Raw genomic sequence first — 20,385 nt, forward strand, 5'->3', positions numbered from 1 at the left:
GAAAAATCAACTATTTTTAAAGTCTCCCTGATACACTCTTTCCTGTGTTTTTGCTGCAGTTTACAAGCACTACTCATATTTGTAATTATGTGCTTACATGCTTGTCTGCCCTGGCTTGACTTACTTGAAATTCAGGACTGTTACCCTGCATCATGAGGATTTATCATGTAGTAGGCATGGAATAAATGTTTGTTGAATGAAAGAATGAACATATTAGGAAATCTTTTAAAATGCAATTGATTTCTCTCTCTTAAAAAAGCCAAGGAAGCATCCAATCTTAAGCATCTCTGCCAAGATTCTAACTAATGCTTTGAGAGTCTGTTCCATTATACAAAGTTAAAAATTTACCTTTATGTTTTCGTAAAAAATCAATGCTTTTCTGCAGAACAGTGGATTTGTCCATCTTTCTAGCATTACCAGGAAGCATGGATCCCAGTTCTTTAATGAGAACATTAAATTGATCTCTACGTTTCTTTTCAGATTTGTTTCTAGATACTCTGATGAAATGAAAAATATGCATTTTTTAAACAATCCATTTAATTACACAAGTAGTTTAATACAATGTTAATTGAGACATGACACAACACGTACTTCTATCAACAGAGATGGTAACAAGTATCTCCCAGGTTACCAACAATATACAGTTAATTTGCAATAATTTTTCAGCTTAGTTTATTACTAAAGAAAATTTTACAAATCATGCATTTGACATACATGTTTTTATGAAAATGCCAATAAGAAAAACTGCATTCAAATCACAGGTTTTATTTAATCTAATACTTCCAATGATTGTTAACTTATATGGTTATTATAAATACATGTGCTAAATGAATAATGACTGCTATTCTATGTGAAGCAGTAACCAGTAAACAAAGAGCTATTGAGAAAAATAAACTTGATTATTTATAAAGCAATCATTTTATGATACCTGTAATTATCTGCTTTGGGAAGTCAGATTTTCTAATTCAGTTTCTGTTTAAGCAAAGCATAATACTTTTCCAAAAGGTCAGAAGATATTTAATTTATAAACTACATACGAATATTCTAAGTTCTTCCCCCTTGCTAATATATCTAAACTCCTAAAGCAGATAGCTTTTGGAAATCATTAATTCACTGTTTATTTACCATTATATTTATTATTCACTTATTTACTATTTTACATCTCTAATCAAACTACCTTTTTGCTTTGTCCTTGTCATCTTCTTCCACCAACCCATCAAAAATACTACTGTCATCTCTAAAAGAAAGTGGATAGAGAAAATAAGAGCAGACTCGCTAAGCAACAGCAATACTAAAATGACATGTAAATCAACTCAGTTACAACCTAGAATTTTTGTAAAGTTAATGGACTATAAAATTCAAACTACTAACCTATTTCCTAGTAAACATCTGAAAATCAAAATTCAGTAATAATTATATTTTTAAGTTTATTACATATATAAATTGTAAAAGTATTTATACTTAGCTATATTATGAACACATTACACTAAACAAGAATTTAACCAGTTTAAATATCTTGTTTCAAACTTTTAGTAATCAGTAAAAACTTACAGAAAGTCAGTGTTTGCCATTATATAAAATTATTTTTGTTAACTATAACAGCATAATTTATATTTTTTCTTACTTTATAAAACCACAAATTACCCATAAACATCACAATCTAATGCATTAACTTATATTAATACATTTCATTCATTTACTAATTCATTTGACAAATATGTAGTAGCACTCATGTGCTCTGTTCTGGACATGTTTAGTAAACAACGAACAAGACATTTAGCTGCTTTCCTACAGTTTTTCCTTTTTTTTTCTTTCTGGAGACAGTGTCTTACTCTGCTGCCCAGCCTAGAGTGCAGTTGCATGAACATGACTCACTGCAGCCTCAACCTCCTGGGTTCAAGAAGTCCTCTTGCCTCAGCCTCCTGAGTAGCTGGGACCACAGGTACATGCCACCATGACTGGCTAATTTTTTTAAATTTTTGTAGAGACAGGGTCTTGCTATATTGACCAGGCTGGTCCTAAATTCCTGGGCTCAAATGACCTTCCCACCTCAGCCTCCCAAAGTGTGATTACAGGTGTGAGCTGCCATACCCATCCTTATTTTCCAATAGATAGAAACAAGTATAAAAATGGGTGATGAGTTTTAATTTCTTTTAAAGGGGTGATGTTTTAGTTACTAGAGTCTGAGTGGTTAGTGGGGGACATGTGAGCTAGGATCTAAGTGACAACAAGGGGCTGGCTATGGGAAGACGTAAGGAAAGACCATTCCTAAAAAATAAAATCAAGAGCACTGGTGGCTAACTCAACCCTAGGAGCAATATTAAAGTTTCTGCTGATTTATGAGGTTTTATATAAATTCACTATTCACTCCTTTAGCCACACCTTTCTATGGCCTATAAAGGCCTATGTGCTATAAAATGGGGTCACTATTGAGATCACCTGTAACACCTGTATCATGGTGGAGGTGTATGTATGAACTTTGGGGATTCCGTGTATGCCTTGAAATTTATTAAAAATTTTTGTATGTACATGAATTTTCTGAGGACAGAGTTCCTAACTTTCATGACATTCAGAGATAAGGAACCCATATTAATAATCACTGCTTTATGTCTGAAAACACAAAGGTCATCCCTAGATGTCATACTATCTAGAATGGGAAAAGCATAATGCCAAATTCATATTTTATCTGTCAAAGGCAGTGAAGAAATATCCTTTCCAAGGAAAAGACTATCATTAATTCTGCCTGTAACTATGGCACAGTTCAAAGCTATGGCCATGGGGCAGGCAGGCCTCTTTAAGGAAGTTTCTGGCTCCTCAGACCTTAAGTTCTGGTGGAGTATATATCTTTACTATTTAGCTCATAGAAAGGGAGAAAAGTTGTCCCCAGATGTCAGAAGTCACTTCTGTGTACAAGTCTATGTGCAAAACTCTTCAAGAATCCCCAATGGATGGAGCACCCAGAACAGTGCAATAAAAGCATAACAACTTTAATGTCCAAACCAACACAAGTAAAAATTCCAGGTATCTTACTAGCTATGTGACTTTAAACAATTATTTAACCTCTCTGACCTACAGTTTTCTTATCTGTAAAATCTTACGTAATTATTGAGGTTAAATAACATATAAAAAAGTATTCTGTACATTTGCTGTCAAAGAGTAGATGCTTTAAAAATGTTATTGGATTATATCAAATTTAAGATATTATTGACTGTTAAGATCACCACTATTTTATGTGCCCTTAAGAAAGAAAAAAAAGAGTGCTACCAATTAAATTATGATAAGAGATGTTAAAATGTAAAAAATAAAGACAACTTAAAGTCTTTTCATTTCTACTTTTACTTTAGGTTCCAGGGTATATGTGCAGGTTTTTCACATGGGTAGACTGCATGTCGCTGAGGTTTCGTGTACCAATGATCTCACCACCTAAGTAGTGACCACAGTACCCAATAGTTTTTTTAACCCTCTCTGCCCCCTTCTACTCTCCTCCAAAAATTTCAGGTATTAAAATCAAAGGAATATGGAGATTTACCCTTTTCCCAAGAGTAAGATGTAAAGATTACAATTTTAACTAATGAAATCCTAATTATAGTTACCTCTTATCAGTCACAAATGCTAAAATGCTTGAAGGGATGAAGTTAGATAAGAAGAAAAAGGACTCTAGAAGGTTCCAAGGAAACATCTGCAACTGTCAGAATTTCCTTCAGAGCAGCTATGACCAAATCACTCAAAATTACAGGTCAGGACTCATTTAAAACACACAACCCATATGTTGCTGACTTTGGCTCTAGAAAAATATTGATATACCTTACTTTTTTACACTATATTTGTTTAATACAGAAACTGAATGCAACAGTAATTATGTCTAGGCATAAAACTCCTTCTATCAATATTATATAGACCATCATTCTAATAGTGCATTTTAAAATAACGATATATAACTTAAAATAAGAGTCTTCAAAAACATACCTGTCAACAATCGAGCTCATTTTACTACAGCTTACGGTAAACAACATAACATACTACGTTTTCGTCTTGTAGTAGACATTTGTACTTCTCCTTATGTGAAAAGAGAAATATATGGTCATTAGTTTTCTAAAAATCTTACTTCCACAAAGTTATCCTGAGAAATACTGTATGTTACCACAGAGACTTCAAAACATTTTGTTTGTACTGAAGACTAGAACATTATCTTCAAGCAAATACCTATGGCTGAGGTACATTTGAGGCTTTTTCTCCCCTCCTAAAAAACAACTACAAGAAAAAAAGTAATTCAGGCTCATATAAACTTTCTCTTTACTATCAATCAAAATAAGACAGACATTCTCAATATTCAGTATATATTTGACTATATAACTACAAATAGTCTGTAATAACACCATCTATTCAGCAATAAACATTTGTTGAAAGCCTATTTTCTGCTAAACAGTATAGCAGGCTTTTAGTACACAACAGTGAAAGACACAGTCCCTGCAGGAAAAACTGCAATTGAGCAGGAAGATAAATATCTAAATAATTATAGTAAGAGGTATAATGAAGGTATATACTGTGTAATGCTATCACTGGGCAAGGAACAATTATGTGTACCCATGGGAATTAGAGGGGGGACACAAGAGGAAATATTCTTCATGACAGTAAGTCTGTCAGGAATCAAGATTCTTTTTAATGCAAATATGGTGCAGGGACGGGCAGCATCACCATCCTCTGAGAGCTTGTTTTCAAAGGCAAAATCTTGGGCCCTATCCCAGCCTTAACAACCAGAATCTACATTTTCACAAGGGCTCCATGTGATAATGTATAACCACTTAAGTTTGAGAAGCAACAGGCTGAAGGACAGAAACAGGTAATAGGTGAAAGAATTTTAAGCTACAAGAATGGCAATTTGTAGAGGCACAGGCCTTAGTGAGACAAAAGAATATCGTATTTGAGAAACTAGGAGGTTTAGCATTTTCCTTATGAAAAACCTGGCATGTTACAATTTCAAGTTTTAATTATGAGACCACAAAGTGAGAATATAAGTGGTAAACTGGCAAAGGCAAGTCAAGTACAGGAGAGTCTTACTATAAAGAGTCTCATACCGAATTGAAGGAAGTAAAACTTACTGCTTTAAAGCTGGATCACAAGCCTAAAATTTGTCTCTTTATATTCTACAGGTTGAGTATCCCTAATCTGAAAACCTGAATAGCAAAATGCTCCAAAATCTGAAAGCTTTTGAGCATCAACAAAATGTTCAACATTCAAAGGAAATGCACATTGGAGTATTTCTAAACCAAAGAAGATTAAAGATATTACAAGAACATGAGATTCTAAACATTCGGTCACTGTTTTTAAATGCACCTTCATGAGAGGAAAGGAGAATAACCCTGGTAACATTGCTGCATTGCCTGTATGGTTACGGCTGCAGAAGTAGAACTGTGAGGGGCTCAGAATATTTTTTTTTCTTTTTGTTTTTGAGATGGGGTCTTACTCTGCTGCCCAGGCTAGAGTGCTGTGGCATGATCATAGCTCACTGCCGCCTTGAAATCCTGGGCTCAAGCAATCCTGCCACTTCAGCCGCCTGACTAGCTGGGATTACAGGTACTCGCTACCATACCCAGGACTAAGAGTTTTTAAAAGAAAATGAGTGGCAGAGTCAAAGATAGAAATAATAAAATAAAAAGAACTAACACCAGAATGAAATGTTGTGATTTCAAGTGTCTGAGGTAGTATCAGCAGATGGAACACAGAACTACAGAATTTTAGAGGTAGAAGAGAATTTAAAGACCACCTAAGTACATCCCTCTGGTCCAACAGACATATTTATCTTCATGGTAAAAACTGAGGCTGATTCTATCACTAGAACAAGAAGAATAGTATAAAAGTAACAGGGCAAATTTCAGTGAATTAAAAAAGAATTATTAACAGTAAAAAGTTTAAAAGGCCAGATCTGAGCCTTTTAAGGCACCCAGTAAGCCATCAGTATGGCTTAATTATCAAAAGGTAGAAAATAAGACAAACTACCAAAAAAAGGGCAGGCGGCAAGGGCGGGGGACTGGCAACGCCAAGAATTAAGGGTTATACTACAGGAAGAGCCTTGCTGACTGCGAGAAGGGTGAATCTAATATAGTTTAGAAGATATAGGCTGATGCTTCATTAGGCTGTTTAACTACTGTTGTTAACAATATTCTTCTAAAAATTATTTGCCGTCTAGCTAATAGAATGTAAAAATCTCTCTTTTTTTTGGAGACAGGGTCTCCCTCTGTGGTCCAGGCTGGAGTGCAGTGGCGCGATCTCAGCTCATTGCAACCTCCGCCTCCCAGGTTCAAGCGATTATCCTGCCTCAGCCTCCTCAGTAGCTGAGATTAGAGGCACATACCACCAAAAGCCAGCTAATTTTTGTATTTTTAGTAGAGATGAGGTTTCACCATATTGGTCAGGTTGGTCTCGAACTCCTGAACTCTGGTGATCTGCCCGCCTCAGCCTCCCAAAGTGCTAGGATTACAGGCTTGAGCCACCGTGACCGTTCAGATACATCTCTTAACAGTCGAGCACAAGATCTTCATCTTTCCAGTCAATTGACAGACACACTTTACTTAAGGGAAAGGGAAAGGAATAAGTAAAATAGGCTGGACATGCACCCTAAAACAAATGTTAGAAGATTTCCCTAAACTTTTTTAAATGGTGTCAAATTAACTTTAGTGACAAACTGGTAAGGTGGAACAGCCAAAATATTTTGTTTGCAGACTACTGCAGGTCCCATGCTTTCAATTCAGAAAGAGACTAGCTAGAGTCACACTTGTCCATGGTGTGCAGTCTAAGGATACAGATGCCATGCCACTTCCCTACACAAGCTGAAGTGGAATGTCAAACATATCATCTAATATAGAATAAATTTCATTATATTTTAAGTTCAACATGATTAGACCACAATGATAGGCAATGTCTTTAAAAGGCTCGGTTGCAGTTACTGGAATCCAAAATTCACCAGTTACATTTAAAATAACGAAAATAATGTAACTGGATTGTTTGTAACACAAAGGATAAATGCTTGAGGGGATATCCCATTTTACAAGATGTGATTATTACATATTGCATGCCTTTATCAAAAAATCTCATGTACCCCATAAATATATATACTAGGTACCCACACAAATTAAAATTAAAATTAAAAATTCCAAAAAACAAAGTTCCCCAATTATAAAGGATCAAGTTACAGCTAGGAATCGAATGCTCCTTTACTTAAGCAACTTGAGATCAGAGTTATCTGGTAATATGACTTCCCAGCTCAGCATGCATCACATTACTATTTTATTCATACACATGCACACTTCCCCATTCTCAGTATCATAATTTTGGTTAGGTGGTTCTATTTGGAGTTAACATCATTTTGACTCTGTAAATGTCAATTCAGAGCTGAGCCATAGAGTATACTATAATTACTTTTCCTTTTGAGTTTTTCCTAGAGTTACCGTTTTGTTGTTTACCTAGTTTTGTTTATACTTACTACCAACTTAGCTACAAATTCTTCCCTGTCTAAATCTACTATTTCTTCAAACACATTACACATTCTACCAATTTCACCTTCTCACAGTGGTATCACTAGAAATCTTCCAACCTGTTTCTATTGGGACTGGAAACTATCTACTAACCTGAGGACCAGCTATCTTCTTGTGACCATCATTCATCATCATCCTGGTGATTCCCTGGGTCTCTAGTTAGGTCATGTTCCCTGTTACTTGTATTCTATGCCTTCACCGTTTTTAGTTTATTTCTTTATTTTTGTTGAGTAATTCCTCCATTAACTGCCTAAGAAAGGGGACATGACAGGTAAATTTTTTTAAGACTTCGTAAGTCTAAAACTGTCATTAGTCTATCCTTAATCAATAGTTTAGTTGGATACTGAATACCTGGTTGAAAATCACTTTTCCCTCTGAATACTGAAGGCTTCACTATCTTCTAGCTTCCAGTGTGGTGTCAAGAAGTGCAAAGCCATTCTGATTACTGATAAAGGATTACATCCTTTATCAGTAAAATAATGTGACCTGTTATTTATCTCAATCTGGAAGTTCCCTTGTTTCCTAAAGTTGAACAGTGATGTGCACTGTTTTGGCTTGTTTTTGTATCTGTTCTGGTCACTCAACAGGCTTTTCCTAACTGGTAACTCTAATTCTGGAGAGTTTTCTTGAGTCGTTCTCTATTCCTTGTTTTTCCCCTCTATCTCCTCTCTCTCCTTCTGGAGCACTTATTTGAATATTGGAGATCCTGGACAGTTGTAATTTTCTTATTTTTTCTCTATCATTTTCCATCTCTTTGGCTCTTTGCTCTACTTTCAATAGATCACTTTACTTTTCAACCCTTCCAATGAGTTTTTCATTTCTAATTTCATTTCTTATTGTTTCTCGTTCATATTTCATGGATATAGCATCCCTCTTAACTTTACCTAAGGTTTGTGTTTAATTTTCACCTGCCTAACTGCTCTCCATTTCCCCTAACTTGGTGTTTTACCTTTCGGTCTGGCCTTTATCTTGCACATAAGAGGTTTTTCCTCAGATGTCTACTGATCTCTGAGCATGAACTCATATTTAAGGGTAAGCACTAAAAAAACTGGAGCTCTGTGTGATACAGCTTGCTGACTGTTAACTTTATTGTAGGGTTATCAGGTTGAAATATTGATTTGGGGAATTCTCAATGTGAGAATCTTTAGATCTTTTCTTTTAAGATGATTATAATTCAGAGAAAAGAATTATGTATCTTCTCAACTCTTGCCTGAAGAGTATAAAAACCTGGTACCCTGGGTTCTTAACCCTTCTATTTTTAACATGTTACCCCCATTCTCAGCCATGTTTGAGGCTCCTTTATTTTATTCTTACTAGGGAATAAATCTACTGACTTCTACTAAGATAGGAAAAAGGTGGCTGCCTTGGTTCCAAAGCTAAGAAAAGGACCCATGGAATATAATCACCCCTTAAATAGATTTGCACAAATTATCCTGTTTTAGTTCCACCATAACTCATATTTCCAGAAACAGTGTTTTCAATTCAAGAAAATTATAGAGGTTCTATAGTGCCAAGAAGTTTGTTTCTCAGCTTTCCCACAGCGGGCTTAGGATCCTGGGATTTGCAAGAAAGTTACTATGCTCCCTTTTGCTTTTCAGTTCCAAATTTTGTTGCCATTGTTTCTTCTCCATTCTCTCTGTCCTGTGAAGTTATGTTTTTTGTAAGACTCTTTTTACTTTAGCTTCAGTGAGGTCTCAAGAGAAAATAAAATTTAATTGTATTGTTTGCCACCTCTAACCAGCAGTTTCCCATATTCTTTCTTCATCACTCTTAATTAGGCTTTCATCTCTACCACTCCACTCAAATTGCTCACTCTTAGTATCCAAAATCTCCATATTGCCAAGTCTAATAATGGCTGTTTATTCTCTATTTGACCATTAAGTAATATGTGATGTAGATGACCACTTCTGCATTTATTAAGTACTTTCTTTTCTTGGTTCCAGTGACAGAATATTCTCCTGCTTTTCTACTCATCTTGCTGGCTGCTCCTTCTCCTCTAATACTGGCATGGCATGTGCCAGGGCTGAATCCCTCTCAATCTGTATATACTTCCTAGATAAATCGCACTTCTACATACCAGTGACTCCCAAATCCACACCCCTAGAATAGACTGTCAAATGCAGTCAGATATCCAACTGCTTTTTAGACATTTCTACAGATTTTAAAGGTGTCCAAAATGCCATATACTTAGAACACTTAACTTTCTTCTGTAAATTTGCTTCTCTCCCAGGTTTTTATTTTGTTTTGTTTTTATTATACTTTTAAGTTCTAGAGTACATGTGCACAACGTGCAGGTTTGTTACATAGGTATACATATGCCATGTTGGTGTGCTGTGCCCACTAACTCATCATTTACATTAGGTGTATCTCCTAATGCTATCCCTCCCCACTCCTCCAACCCCACGACAGGCCCTGCTGTGTGATGTTCCCTACCCTGTGTCCAGGTGTTCTCACTGTTCAACTCCCACCTATGAGTGAGAACATGCAGTGCTTGGTTTTCTGTCCCTGCGATAGTTTGTGAAGAATGATGGTTTCCAGCTTCATCCATGTCCCTACAAAGGACATGAACGCATCCTTTTTTATGGCTGCATAGTATTCCATGGTGTATATGTGCCACATTTTCTTAATCCAGTCTATCACTGATGGGCATTTGACTCCCAGGTTTTTTTCCCCAACCTGATCTCCATATACTCTCTCCATCACTTACTATATTCCAGTCACATTATGCTCTTTATGTTCCTCAAACATTCCACTGTCTTTCTTGTTCTCACTACCTATAAAGCTCTTCTCTCAGATCTTCACACAGCTGGCTCCTTTTGCCATTCAGATCTCAACTAAAATTCCCCTTTTTCACATAGGCTATCTCTGACTGCCTAATGAAAGCAGTCACCATTCTCTACCACATTATCCCTTTTTTGTATGTGTAAGACAAGGTCTCACTCTGTCTCCCAGGCTGGAATGCAGTGGTGCAACCATAGCTCACTGCAGCCTCAACTTCCTAGGCTCAAGTCCTCCTGCCTCAGCCTCCCAAGTAGCTGGGATCACAGGCATACGTCATTATGCCCAGCTAATTTCTAAATTTTTGGTGGAGACGGGGTCTATGTTGCCCAGGCTGGTATCAAACTTCTAGGCTCACGCAATCCTCCCACCTTAGCCTCCCAAACTGCTAAGATTACAGGCACAAGCCACTGTGCCCAACCTTACACTATCCATTTTAATTCTCTGCACAGTACAAACCACAAATTTCTCACTTGTGTATTATTTGTCTTCCTCTAGAAGGCAGTTTTCACGACAGCAGGGACAGCTTCTGTCTTGTTCATCACTGAATCCCCAGTATCTAAAGTAATTATCGGAACATAGCTGGTACTACACATTTGGTGGTAAATTAACACACACAAAATTTTTTTTTAAATTAAACTTTCCTTAAATTAGTGTGTCAAAATAGTTCATGGATTTCTTTTATTTTTCTGGAAAAATATCATTTTATGATGCATTCTAAGATGCACCTTTCTTTACCTTTTGTATTCTTTGGATCTTTTAAACTGATTCTTCAGGAAACTGTAAGTTCAAGGTACTGCTCTATATGACCAACCGTAAGTCTCAGAATTCTGTTTAAACAAGAAAAAATGTTAGATTTATTAAACTTACATAGAAGTTTATCATTAAAAGGGTTTTAAAATGATTTTTAAACATAAAATTTAGAACCGTCACAAAAATGTATATAACCAATTTTAAATTCTATAAATTATTTCTAAAAGAAAACAAAATAACTTAAAACATCATGAATAAACTAAAACAACCACTTAATTCTGGTACGGAAGTTAAAATGTAGAAGTATTAAAAAACTGTAACTATGAAAACATTAATGAGTATACAATATAAAAGGATAAAATTGTGACATCAATAACAAGGGGAGAGTGAGAGAGTTAAATTTTTATATGCAATTGAAGTTAGATTGTTATAAGCTTAGGATAGACTGTTTTAACTGTAAGGTGTTTTTATATACAAGCCCCATGGTAATCACATGTGAGGATTCACACAAGAAAATGCGAAGGGAGTCACAGCACAACTATACTAAAATAAATAAATAAATAAATAAATAAATAAATAATAAAAAATAAATTAGAAAGGAAACATACAGAAAAACAGGAAGAAAGGAAAAGAGGGACAATAGCACTACAAGAAAGAAAGAAAGCAAGCCCTTCTCTATCAGTAACTACTTTAAACATAAATGGATTAAACTCCTCAATTGAAATACATAGAGTGGCTGAACAGATTTAAAAAAAAAGATCCAACTACATGTTGTCTGCAAGATTCACCTCAGATTTAAGAACAGAAGCTGAAAGTGAAAGAATGGAAAAATATATCCCATGCAAATGGCAGCCTAAAGAGTATGAGTGACCATACTTAGATAAAATACATGTTAAGTCAAATACAAGAGACAAATAAGAGTCAATTCATTAGGAAGATATAGCAATTATAAATATATACATACCCAACATCAGAGGACCCAAATATATTAAGCAAACATCAATAGAACCGAAGGGAGAAATAACAATAGCAGATGCAATAGCAGCAGGAGATGTCAATATCCCACTTTCAATAATGGACAGATAATCCAAGAGAAATCAAGAAGGAAAGCATCAACTTAAACATTGTATCAGTACAGTCATCCTTCATTATCTGAGATGGACCGGTTCCAGGACCCCCCCACCAAATATTAGCATCAAAATCTGCAGATGCTTAAGTCCCTTATATAAAATGATGTAGTATTTGCATATAATCTATGTGCCTCCTCCCCTATACTTTAAATCATCTCTAGATTACTTATAATGCATAATACAATGTAAATACGATGTAAATAGGTGTTACACTATATTTTTTTTAATTTTTATTATTTGTAAATGGTTTTATTCTCTGAATATTTTTATCCACAGTTGGTTGAATCCACAGATGTGGAACCTTCAGATACAGAAGGCCAACTGTACAGACCAAATGGACCTAACAGACATACACAAAATATTCCACACAATAACAGCAGAATACACATTATTCTCAAGTACACAGAGAACATTCTCTAGGACAGATCACTTAACAAGTCACAGAACAAGTTTTAACAAATTTAAGGTTGAATTACTAAGTATCTTCTCTGATCACAGTGAAATGAAAATAGAAATCAGTATCAGAAGGAAAACGAGAAAATTCATAAGCAGATGAAATTTAAACACACTGTTGAATAACCAGAGTGTCAAGGAAGACATCAAAAGAGAAATCAGAAAACATCTTGAGACAAACGAAAACACAACATACCAAAATGTATGGGATGCAGCAAAAGTGTTCTGACAGGGAATCTTATTTCAGTCAATGCCTGCATTAAAAATGAAGAAAGATTCCTGCCAGCAGGTGTGCTAAAAAAAAAAAAAAAAAACTCAAACAACCTAACTTTACACCTCAAATAACTAGAAAAAGAACAAAGCCCATAGAGAGCAGAAGGAAGGAAATATGATTAGAGTAGAAACAAAACAGTGAATAGGAAAAACAACAACAAAACAAAACAAAACCTAAGAGTTGTTTCTTTGAAAAGACTAACAAAATTGACAAACCTTTAGCTACACTAGGAATAAGAGAAGACTCAAAATCAGAAATAAGGGGAGAAATTACAACTGATGTCACAGAAATAAAAAGGCATTTTTTTTAGACAACTCAATAAACATACACCAACAAATTGGATAACCTAGAAAAAATGGGTAAATTCCCAGAAATATGCCATCTACCACCAAGGCTGAATCATGACTAGAAATCTGAACAGAGTTCACAGCACCTTTATTCGTAACAGTCTAAAACTAGAAACAACCCAGATTTCATTGACAGTATGATTTCATTGACAGTACAACAGATAAACAAAATGTGGTATTCACATAATGGAATGCTACACAACAAAGAGAAGACTACATGCAACAGCACAGATGACTTTACAAGAGAGTACAGAGTTTTTTTAAGAATAGACAAATTAATCAATGATAAGTCAGAATAAAATAAAAAAAGAAAATCTGAGCAGACATGTATAACTTGTAATTATATTGAATCAAAAACTTTCCAACAAAGAAAAGCCCAGGACCATATACACGACTTCAGTGAAGAATTCTACCAAACAGTGAAAGAATGAATACCAATCCCCCTCAAATGCTTCCAACAAACTGAAAAGGGAACACTTTCAAACTCTTTATGAAGCCAGCATTATGCTGATATCAAAGCCAAAGACACCATAAGAAAAAAACTACAGACAATATTTCTGATTAATATTGATGAAAAATTCTCAACAACATACTAGCAATCTAAACGCAATAGTAAATTAAAAGGATTATTCAACATGACCAAGTGGTATTTATCCCTGGGATCTGAACAAGGTTCAACATATATTAATAAAACCAATCCATGTGCTAAATACCACATTAACAAAATAAAGGATAAAAATCATATTAGGGATCTTAACTGATGCAGAAAAAGCATTTAGCAAACTCCAATGCCTATTCATGATTTTTAAAAAACACCATTCAGCAAACTAGGAATAGAAGGAATTTATAAACCAGGAAAAGGAAGAATTTCTCTTTCTTAAAAAACAAATTGGTTTGAAAATTATGCCCTTGACCCAGTAATTTCACTTTGAGAAATAAGAAAATAATCAAAGATGCCTCTAAACTTTTATATTCATTGAGATATTATTAAAAATAATAAAGCTAGGCCAGTCACAGTGGCTCACGCCTGTAATCCCAGCACTTTGGGAGGCCGAGGCAGGTAGATCACTTGAGGTCAGGGTGCACCAGCCTGGCTAATATGGTGAAACCCTATCTCTACTACAAATATAAAAATTAGCTGGGCATGGTGGCACACACTTGTAATCCCAGTTACTCGGGAGGGTGAGGCAGGAGAATCGCTTGAACCCAGGAAGCCGAGGTTGCAGTGAGCTGAGATAGCGCCACTGCACTCTGGCCTGGGTGACAGAGCGAGATTCTGTCTCCAAAAAAATAAAAAATGAAATAAAGACAGTAAAGTTAGAACAAATTTGAATGTCTAACTGCATTAACAGTGGCATGAAAAGATATCAGACATAAACCTGAATATACCCAAAGTATCAACTGTGATTGCTCCTAGGTTGTTTATAGACGGTGTTTTTTTGTTCCTTCTTTAGTACTTTCTAAAATTTCTCCCATGAACATGCATTACTTTTATAATCAGAAAACTTAAGTGCTGCATTTTTTTTCTTTTTCTTTTAACTGTACAATACTAAGGCCTAGCTATACATGAGGAGGCTAATAAGATAAAACACAACCTGTTATCTATTCCAGAGAACAAAAACTTAAGTAACAGAGACTATTTTTCTATGTTCTAGTCATTTAAAGAAAAAAAAGTTTCATCTAGTTAATAATTTTTAAATTATTAATTAAAAATGGCTAACTCAGGAATTTGAATTTTAAAAATTAAAACTACAGTTTTTCCCTAACCTAATAACCTACTGACCCACTGACCTACTTTGGAATTTAGATTTGTTAATTCTCATACCACAGGTATTTCGGGAACTGACGGATCTATTAACATTAATTAAAAGTAGTGCTGAAATTTAATTGACTGGTATAATACAAAACCCAAGCAACAAACCTTAACTACGTGTATTACCATTTATGAAAAATTCTAACTTGCTTCTGCGGATTACTGATTTTGTATTATAAATGAAATGATAATTATTTTAAGAGAAGAACTATTTCAACTTGCAAAGAAAGGCCCAAATATTTAATACTTTTTCGATTCGTTGTTTAATGTACGAGGAAAAAATGAAATTAAACAGTAGTTCTCAATTTATTCAATACTGAAAGTATTAGCCAACTCTACAACCAATATAAGGTACTGGCAAAATAAAACACATATTTGGTTTTACAGCTATCTCTACAATCAATTCAAATTTGAAAACTGACCTGTAAGAATAACAATCATGCCGGGCGCAGTGGCTCACGCCTGTAATCCCAGCACTTTGGGAGGCTGAGGCGGGCGGATCACAAGGTCAGGAGATCGAGACCACGGTGAAACCCCGTTTCTACTAAAAATACAAAAAATAGCCGGGCGTGGTGGTGGCGCCTGTAGTCCCAGCTACTCAGGAGGCTGAGGCAGGAGAATGGCGTGAACCCGGGAGGCGGAGCTTGCAGTGAGCCGAGATTGCGCCACTGCACTCCAGCCTGGGCGACAGAGCGAGACTCTGTCTCAAAAAAAAAAAAAAAAAAGGAATAACAATCACATCCCAAACCATTTTTGGGGGGTGGGTGGTTAATTCTACTTTTTTAAAAATTATTTTTAATTTTATTATTATACTTTAAGTTCTAGGGTACATATGCACAACGTGCAGGTTTGTTACATATGTTTACATGTGCCATGTTGATGTGCTGCACCGGTTAACTCGTCATTTACATTAGGTATATTCCTAATGCTATCGCTATCCCTCCCCGCTCCCCCCCACCCCACGACAGGCCCCGGTGTGTGATGTTCCCCACCCTGTGTCCAAGTGTTCTCATTGTCCAAACCAGTTTTATGAACCAAACCTCTCAGAGTCAGAGAGGATTCTGGCTCAAGACAAACATCAACTGATACTATAACTCTAGCCTGCTGAATGTCAAGATGTGAGATATTCTCTAAACCTCATTAAATAAACAAAAACTAATAAATTAACACAGTTCTCTAAGTAGAACAATACTATTCCAATGATTCAACTAATATATATATAATATATATTATAAAAACATATATATATAGTTTTTTGAGACGAAGTCTTGCTCTGTCACCTAGGCTGGAGTGCAGTGGTGCAATCTTGGGTCGCTGTAAGCTCTGCCTTCCTGGTTCACGCCATTCTCCTGCCTCAGTCTGCCGAGTAGCTGGGACTACAGGTGCCCACCACCATGCCCAGCTAATTTTTTCTATTTTTAGTAGAGACGGGGTTTCACCCTGTTAGCCAGGATGGTCTCAATCTCCTGACCTCGTGATCTGCCCACCTCTGCCTCAGCCTCCCAAAGTGCTGGGATTACAGGCGTGAGCCACCACGCCCAGCCCCTAATATATATATTTCAAGTAATGTCTGAGCTTTGTATTCATGTAATAGACTGATCTTGCCCAGAGAGTATAAGGAGCACCTTATCCCCTTTTCAGAGATAAGACTGAAGCCTACATCTGTCCTCAGCCTCAAGTAAGACCCACAGAAAACCTGAAGGTGGAGGGAGAGCGCAAGCCTCAGAATGAATTTCACACGGTAATCAGGTACCATAAACCTGAAGCTATACCACTCTACACCTGGCCTTCATCCTAACACCAGCAGAAGAAAGAGGGAGCCCTGTGGTAGGCAGAATAACAGCCTCTAAGGAATGTCCATTCCCTCCTCCCTGGACCCTATGAAGATGTTACCTCACACGGCAAAAAAGGACCCTGCAGATGTGATTAAGGGTAAGGATCTTGAGACGTGGAGATTATCCTGCATTATCCTAGTGGGGTCCAAAATAAGTGAGTTCTTAAGAGCGAAGGACCTTTCCTAGCTGTGGTTTGATATACCAGAAAGAAGGGTCAAAAAGATGCCAAGTTAAAGGCATAAGAATGATACAATGGACTATAGGGACTCGGGGGGAAGGGTGGGAGGGGGGACGAGGGATAAAAGACTATACATTGGGAATAGTGCTCAAGTGATGGGTGCACCAAAATCTCAGAAATCACCACTAAAGAACTTATCCATGTAACCAAACACACACTATTCCCCCAAAACCTATTGAAATAATAATTCTTTTAAAAAGATGAAAAGTTGCTGGCTTTGAAAGTGAAAGAAGGTGGCCACAAGCCAAGGAATTCAGGTAGACTCTACAAGCTGGAAAAAACAAGGAAACAGATTTTCTCCTGAAGCCTCCAGAGAGAAAGGCAGCCCTGCTGACACCCTGAGTTTAGGCCAGTGAGATTTGTGTTGCCTTCTGAGCTGTAGAACCATAAAACAATAAATTTGCATTGTTTTAAGCCATTAAGTTTGTGGTAATTTGTATGGTAGCAACAGAAATCTATACAGAATCTGGTTTCTCTCGATAAACCTGGCTCTCACCAACACCTCCCTTTCAATATTTACAGCAACCTGAATAGGAGATCATCAAAGCAAATCCCATTAACATCAGTCACCAAGAAATGCCCAAGACTCCCAAGACTCGCCATCCCTATATACTTTCATCCCTGTATACTCTGTATGTCTCTACACTGACCCCTTTTCTCTTCCACCCCCAATTCCCAAAATCTTTTTGCTGTGTCTTCTGGAACTCATGGTATATATCGTCGTTAAAATATCCTATTTCCTCAGTATTGTTGTTGTACACTCTTCACTTTTCTTGTACCAACTGTAACCTCTCTCCCCCTCTAGGAGTTCTGCTCTAGCTCCAGCCCTTTCAAACAATGGCTTCTCTCCCATGTGAGAGAAAATATGTTTTTTCTCCCATATCTCAGATGACCAAGCCCTGGTGGCGGGGTGAACTTCCTTGTAACTCATTGTCATTTGTCATTCACAAACCCCAGGATAAGCCCCTTCACTCCACGAAGGGTATTACCATCTCCAATACCTCTTTTGAATTTCAGTGTACACAAAATGATCCCCCCAAACTGGCCAGTCAGTTCCTTGATCTCTTCTGCAACAATTTTTTGTTCCACCCCACCCCCTACTCATTCTGCTAGTGTTACCCCAGAATTCTAATAACCAAAAGATTAACCATTACTAATAACCAAAAGACCCTCCGTATCCTCAATTTTAAGCACCTAACCCCTCTCTCTCACAAACTGGGATAGCATGTGATCCACTTGATGCAAAAAACAAACACAAGCAAAAAAAAAAACCCAAAAAAACTGCTGGGCGCAGTGGCTCACACCTGTAATCCCAGCACTTTAGGAGGTCGGGGCGGGTGGATCACCTGAGGTCAGGAGTTCAAGACCAGCCTGGCCAACATGGTGAAACCCCGTCTCTACTAAAAATACAAAAATTAGCCGGGCGTGGTAGCAGGCGCCTGTAATCCCAGCTACTTGGGAGGCTGAGGCAGGAGAACTGCTTGAACCCAGGAGGCGGAGGTTGCAGTGAGCCAAGATTGCTCCACCACACTTCATCCTGGGCGACAGAGTGAGAGGCCATCTCAAAAAAAAAAAAAAACTGACAATATAGCTCTAACTTATTTATGCTTGGTCTTTAAAAAAAAAAAAAAAAAAAAGACTGTGTCAGCTCATAATCTTTGTTGGACCCTCAGTTTCTCTTCCTAGTAAAGGCACAAGGGAGTAAAGCAAGTTTATTTGATATGATAGGGAAGACTAAATATAGTGACAGTCAATGATTGGTTAGGTTGTTAATTATCTTCTATGAGAAATGCTTCATTCTTTTTCATGTTTCTCTAAACTCTAGCCTTCCTTTTGACCACTGAGTCCTTTATACACTTACCATATTGATAAGCTATTCTGTGGCAAAATGTGATGATTGCTTACCACTCTAATATAGTTCAAGTTGTGCTGACTATAAAAACTTTTTAAAACTCCAATTTACAGTATTTACTAACACAAACACATATAACGCAAATAATGAAAAACTTGTTCAGGGCTCCAAGGCTTCTGAAGATTATTTATCACATTCCAAGACACCAATTTTCCTTTCTAGCTTTAGTATATTTCTCCTTCCTCATTTCCCATTCTACCTTACTGTACACAGACTCCTTATTCTCCAGCTACAATAATAAGGAATCACGTCACCATTCCTAGATAGTAGAAAATAAAGACCTCTACGTAAAACAAAGGTTTGTCCATCAGTACCCAACATATTATCAACATAAATGTCTTAATACAATAAACTGGAACTGACCTTCACAGAAAATCATATTGTCATTCACATCAGGATTCAACTAATCACAATATAAACTTTATGTTATTAGTGAAAAACTGAAGAGGTACTATGTGTTTCCTATGGCCTCTCTAAAAATTATCACAAAGTTAATGGATTAAAACAACACAAACTTACTATCTTACAGTTCTGTGGGTGAGAGCCCAATACAGGTCTCACCGGGCTAAAATCAACGTGTTGGCAGGGCTGAATTCCCTCCTGGAAGCTCTAGCAGAAAATGTTTCCTTGCCTTTTCAAGCTTTAGAAGCCACCCATATTCTTTAGCTCATAGTTCCCTCTACTCCATCTTCAAACCAGCAGGAGGCCAAATCCTTCTCAGGCTGCCATTTCTTCCGCCTCTTTCTTCCCTTATTACATTAAGCCCACACAGATAATCTAAGATAACCTCCATATTTTATGGTTAACTGATTAGCAACCTTAATTATTCCTTGCCATGTACCCTAACATAGTGGCAGGCTCCAGGAATCAGGATATGAATCTCTCTGAAGGGTCAGTATTCTGCCTACCATGTACCATGGACCAAGAAGTCTCTGTTTGGCAAAGACAAAATCAAATTTTTGGGGGGGAAAAGATGAAACATCAAAGGATAATCTGATCTATTAATAGATAAAAGACTACAGTACTATGCCAGTAGTTCCTAACTTCTAAACTATCTTATCCTTTCATAGTTCTTAAAGGGAATTGGAAAATAATGTGTATGACAATTCAGGCTGCATGAGTTCAACTGTAACTATTTTAACTTTATTGCTATATGGTAGCAACAGGCTCTAAGCATATTCTTCTGAACGGAAAAATCTGTCAATGTCCAAATGAATACTACGGCATATTTCCCCTTTTGGAAAATTAATTGTTACACCATAAACAAATATGATATCATTTATATGCACTAAACAGATGTCCAAAAAAGATGAATTAAAC

At 36.6% G+C, this 20,385-nt stretch overlaps 1 protein-coding gene across 1 annotated transcript in view; it reads right to left on the minus strand.

Moving 5' to 3' along the window:
- The window catches only part of CLOCK (clock circadian regulator), a 116,125-nt gene that overhangs the window by 51,422 nt on the left and 44,318 nt on the right, over window positions 1–20,385 (minus strand). Inside the window, exons 3-7 of the mRNA XM_011992501.1 lie at window positions 11,049–11,140; window positions 7,626–7,782; window positions 3,967–4,056; window positions 1,178–1,237; window positions 349–497 (exon numbers count right to left, since the gene is read on the minus strand). Of these exons, the coding sequence (XP_011847891.1) occupies window positions 349–497; window positions 1,178–1,237; window positions 3,967–4,013 (256 nt within the window). The 5' untranslated portion in view covers window positions 4,014–4,056; window positions 7,626–7,782; window positions 11,049–11,140. The remainder of the gene's footprint in view (window positions 1–348; window positions 498–1,177; window positions 1,238–3,966; window positions 4,057–7,625; window positions 7,783–11,048; window positions 11,141–20,385) is intronic.

Source organism: Mandrillus leucophaeus, unplaced genomic scaffold (assembly GCF_000951045.1).
Source record: "Mandrillus leucophaeus isolate KB7577 unplaced genomic scaffold, Mleu.le_1.0 Scaffold412, whole genome shotgun sequence".
Classification (NCBI taxonomy): domain Eukaryota; kingdom Metazoa; phylum Chordata; class Mammalia; order Primates; family Cercopithecidae; genus Mandrillus; species Mandrillus leucophaeus.